This window comes from Nicotiana tabacum, chromosome 3, assembly GCF_000715075.1.
Source record: "Nicotiana tabacum cultivar K326 chromosome 3, ASM71507v2, whole genome shotgun sequence".
Lineage (NCBI taxonomy): Eukaryota > Viridiplantae > Streptophyta > Magnoliopsida > Solanales > Solanaceae > Nicotiana > Nicotiana tabacum.
The window spans coordinates 12,089,823-12,094,707 of record NC_134082.1 but is presented as its reverse complement, the minus strand read 5'-3'; the positions used below and the strand labels follow the sequence as shown (position 1 = coordinate 12,094,707).

General features: G+C 37.9%; 1 protein-coding gene across 1 annotated transcript; it reads left to right on the top strand.

Annotated features, from left to right (window-relative positions):
• Positions 1-2,558: 2,558 nt before the first annotated feature.
• Positions 2,559-3,146, top strand: LOC142175673 (uncharacterized). Its single transcript, XM_075242589.1, has one exon. The coding sequence runs from the start codon at positions 2,559-2,561 to the stop codon at positions 3,144-3,146; it is 588 nt and encodes a 195-aa protein (XP_075098690.1).
• The last annotated feature ends 1,739 nt before the right edge of the window (positions 3,147-4,885 follow it).

The following is a 4,885-nucleotide window of genomic DNA, read 5'->3' as shown; positions in this document are numbered from 1 at the left end:
GTGTCCTGTGTAAGAGGCTTTGCATGATTCTTGATATGCTTTACAACATTAGTGTGACCGGTGGTATGGATGTGCAGACTTGTTACCTGGTGCGGAAGGTCGTGGGAGCGTATCCCACTGAAATATTGCGTAAGAGTGGCATATAGTCACTTGATTGAGTGAAGATTTAAACCAAGTATGAAGATTGTGGTAATATCAATGATTCGAGAATTTATGCCTGGAGGGCGTTCGATTCACTTGGTTGTGGACTGTGGAAGTTTGTTCCGGTTATGATGGTTGTTCTTGTGTGTTATAGGAAAAAGGGTTATTATGGATCCTTGAAAGGTTATTAGCCTAGTATGGTGCGATCAGAATCGGCTTGAGGTCTATGGATGGATTTAAATATGAATATAGGCTCTATATCAGGCGGGATGGGTTCATTTCAGCATAGCACTTCTTATGGAGGAGTATCCGGGCATTGGACGTCGTTTCGCCAACGACTATTTCATGCAATACTAGATTGTGCCGTGTTAGTTGTGAAACGGCTTGATAAATTTCTTATGCGTTGAGGTTCTACGTAGAGATGCTGTTATGTGAGCGGGATGGCTCTCGAGATTTAGATCATATATCGCACCTTAGTTGTGCTTGAGTTCTGTAGTGTTTGGCGCTATCTGTTTAACCAACGATGGTACTATGCACTTAGCGTGCTTATGACCGATATTCGGTTATTTTGTAGTAATGAGCATTTTAGCTCGATAAGTATCTTTTTATGTAGATTCTATATGTGGATGGGTGGCACGCCGCCGTGGGTATGTTATTTGAATCGGGTTGCATGCCGCAACAGTGTGATGTTGAGTACAGTCTCCTATATCTATTCTTGTATGTTTGTTTCTCATTTTCTGAGGAAGTTTCATAACGCCATTGTGGTAGTTTAATTAGTTACGTTGGTTGAGTAGTCTTTTCCAGAGTTTGTTTTCCTGTATCCCATTCGAGTTGGTAGCTTGTGGCATCATATGAGACTTTTGGTCATGTATGAGGTGGCTTATGGCCTGAGCAGCTTATACTGGGTGAGACGAGATTAGCGGATCTGGGATCAGTGTGATTGGATTGTATGCAGTATATTAAAAAGCAAATACCATTATTTGGTTCATAACGACTAGTCAAGAGGAAAGACTCGATGATTTGTTGACTCAGCAGTTGGTTACGAATTTCTACATATCTTTTCTATTGTGGCGGGATTGCAGGAGTTAGAACAAGACATATATGTCATGAGGTGCATTATGAGCATCAGATTTGATTCGTGTTCGGCTATTGTTATCAAAGGATGTCATTACAGTCATGTGAATGATGCAATGCATGGTGTGAATCTAGCACAGGTATGCGGTCATGTTCTGGTACATCGTGTGGTGATTGATATGGTGTTTGTATGTTGGAAGCAGGCCTGGAAGAGAATTCCGGATCTTGGAATTGGGCTCTAAGGCTTATTTTCCTACACAAAAGAAAATATCTTCAGATTTGCTTGAGCAATTTGCTCAACTGAGTTGTGGCAGCACAGGTAGGTGCACGAGGTATTAAATAGTAATTTCAGACAACTCTAGTATGTTAGATCTAATATTAATGATAATAATATATCTGTGCAGGAAATCAATTAGAGAAGATCAAGGAATCAAGGAGATACTACGAGATTGCTGAAGTCAATCTGGATACTTAAGGAAAGAAATCAATCAGCAAAGATTACGAAATCATGGACAGCTGCGATGGAAAGAATCAAGCAAGCCTAAACTTAAGGCATTAATCAAGCCCATCATATTCAATCCGGAAGATTGAATCAGTCAAAAAGCATCGAAGATTCTGTAAGACGATTAGCTGATCTACTAATTTCGGAAGGACCAACAATCAAGGAGTAAACCCTCATTATCAACAACTGTAGAAGGAAAGCTTTCAATTTCCTCTCATCAAGGAAGAGCAACGGCAAGCAATCTTATTCTTGAAAAGAATCAATCTCTTTCCAAGGATCAAATCTCTTGGGTTGTCAAGTCTCGTCAGCAAACGGCCTTCACCAAAGTATTTATACTCAACATCATGCCTTAGACAAATATACTTTGATCGAACCAAAAATCCTCTCGTTGTTCTACTGCAAACAAACATTGTAGTTCTCTAAGACCTGTCGTATAACAAGTCAGAGAAAAAAAGAGAGAACAACACTGGTGAGGCATTGTATCAAAAGAGACGAGTGTTATAGGAGCTGAGCTATCACGTTATTTCTACTGTACTTGAAGAAACGCATTTACTAAAGAGAGCTCCCTTGCAACCTAATGGGACTGGACTAGGATTCACATTGAATCCGAACCAGTATAAAATTTCGGTGTCTTTAATTTCTGCATTTACTTACTATGTTTTATATTCTGCTATTATAACTGTTAGGTTATTACATCTAGTCGACTAATTGAAAAACCAATCAACTAATAGAGATTAAGATTAAAAATATACAATTCACCCCCCCCCCCTTTTGTACTTTCAATTGGTATCAGATCAAGGCTCACATTCTACTTTTGCTTAACAACTTGTGAGAAAAGATCATGGCAAATCAAGTTAACATAGGAGCTCTCTTCCAGGAAGGAACTTCACAAGTTAGGCCACCATACTTTAATGGACAATATTTCTCTCACTGGAAAGTGCGTATGGAGATCTATGCCAAGGATTATGACGTTAAAGTTTGGAGAGTCATCAAAAAGGGGAACTATCCCTTACCAGCTGCTACTCCACCACTTGTTGATCCTGAACATATAGATTTATATACAAAAGAGCAAATGAAAGTGGTACAAGTTAACAACAAAGCGATAAATCTGCTTTACAATGCTATAAGTAATGAAGAATATGAGAAAATCTATAGTTGTGAAACAACCAAAGAAATGTGGGACAAGCTCGAGGTTACATTTGAAGGAACCAACAAAGTAAAGGAAACACATATCAATATGTTGGTTCATGATTACAAACTCTTCTCAATGAAAGAAGGAGAATCTATTGAAGAGATGTTTCCCAGGTTCAGCAAAATAATTAGCGATCTAAAAGCATTCGGCAAGCCATATACTAGTGGTGATCAAGTCAGAAAAATTCTCAGAAGCCTGCCAACCACTTGGCAAACCAAAGTACCACTTGAATCGTAGGATCTAAAACAGTTATCATATGACGAACTACGAGGAGAACTCATAGCCTTTGAAAAGACGCATCCAAGAAGACTAGTCAAGAAGAAAAAAAAGAAAATAGTCGCATTCAAGGCTTCAACTAAAATAGCTCACAATGAAATCGATGATGATCCTGAAGCTCTACAAGAAAAGATTTCTATGCTATCACGAAACATGGATGGCTTAATGAGAAGATTCAGAAATACAAAGAAAGGAAGAATTCCACCCAGACGATCCAGGTAATACAACGAACAAGACAAGAATGATGGAAAATGCTATGAGTGTGGAAGATTTGGACACATTCAAGATGAGTACCCAAAACTAAAAAGAAAAATTTCTAGAGGCTTTAACAAGAACAAATCTTTTGGAAGCTGGAGTGATAAAGACAGTTCAAAACACGAAGAGATAGCAAATCTTTGCTTCATGATGATTCTGGAAAACGAGATGAACAAATCCTCAGGATGCTGGATAGATGAGGACACATCGGATGACGAAGGCAAAGATGACAATGAGAATTGTTTCATGGCACGAGGTGAAACAAGTGAGGTAAGATCTTATAATTGTGAAAGACGCAATGAATTGCAGGATATTCTTGATTTAACTTTGAAAGATTTTATAAAAATGATGAATGAGCTTAAAAGACTAAATAAAGAAGTTAAAGACTGAAAACTCAAACATGAAGTATGTGAAATTGAAAAAAAAGTACTTCAAGAAGAGTTTGAGGAATTATAAATGCAACTTAATGGCATGTGCAAATCCACCAGTCACAGTTCTGTCAGGTCAAACCAGGCGACTTACAAGTCAACTTGAAAAGGACCAGCCAGAACAAAGTCCACTAGTACTAACACTAATGAAAGACCTAAAGGTGGATCAGGAGTTACGTCTCGCTACTGTAACAAAGTGGGCACAAATATTCTTTTTGTTGCTTTCATAAAGCAAATATTTCATAATAGATTTGGAAACCAAAAAACAATTCTGAATCTAGCAATACTAACTCTCCAGGACCCAAGCAAGTTTGGGTACCTAAAAGAAAGTAATCACTATGTTTTACAGGAACACCACAGAATAAGTTGCAAAGAAAAATGGTACCTAGACAATGCATGTTCCAGTCACATGACAGGTGATAAAACCCTATTCAAAGAAGTTACAAAAATTGATGGAGGAAGCGTTAAGTTTGGGGATGGCTCAAACGGTAAAATAATTAGTACTGGAACAATTCCCTTCAATAACAACTATGACATCACTGAAGTGTATCTCGTCGATGGACTCAACTACAATCTCTTGAGCATAAGTCAATTATGTGACTCAGGATATGAGGTAAACTTTAATAAAATAGGCTGTGCTACTAAAGACGAATCAGGTAAAACAGTCCTCCCAGGAAAAAGGTATGGAAATGTTTATATCCTTGATGGTTTTGAAAAGATAGATGGTCATATTTGCTTAACGTCCATGTCTGATGATCCTTGGTTATGGCATAGGAAACTTGGTCATGCTAGCATGCATTTGATAGAAAAATTGTCCAAACATGAGTTAGTTATTGGCCTACCCAAACTGAATTTTTCTAGAACTCATATCTGTGATTCATGTCAAATTGGTAAGCAGACCAGAAACTCTTTCAAAAATAAAGATATTGTATCTACTTCTAAACCCTTGCAATTGCTTCATATGGACTTATTTGGGCCTACTAGAATTGCTAGTATAGGAGGAAAAATATATGCTTT

Bases quoted from the DNA above. Each gene is read 5' to 3' on its own strand.
- LOC142175673 (XM_075242589.1), top strand. From the start codon at position 2,559: ATGGCAAATCAAGTTAACATAGGAGCTCTCTTCCAGGAAGGAACTTCA.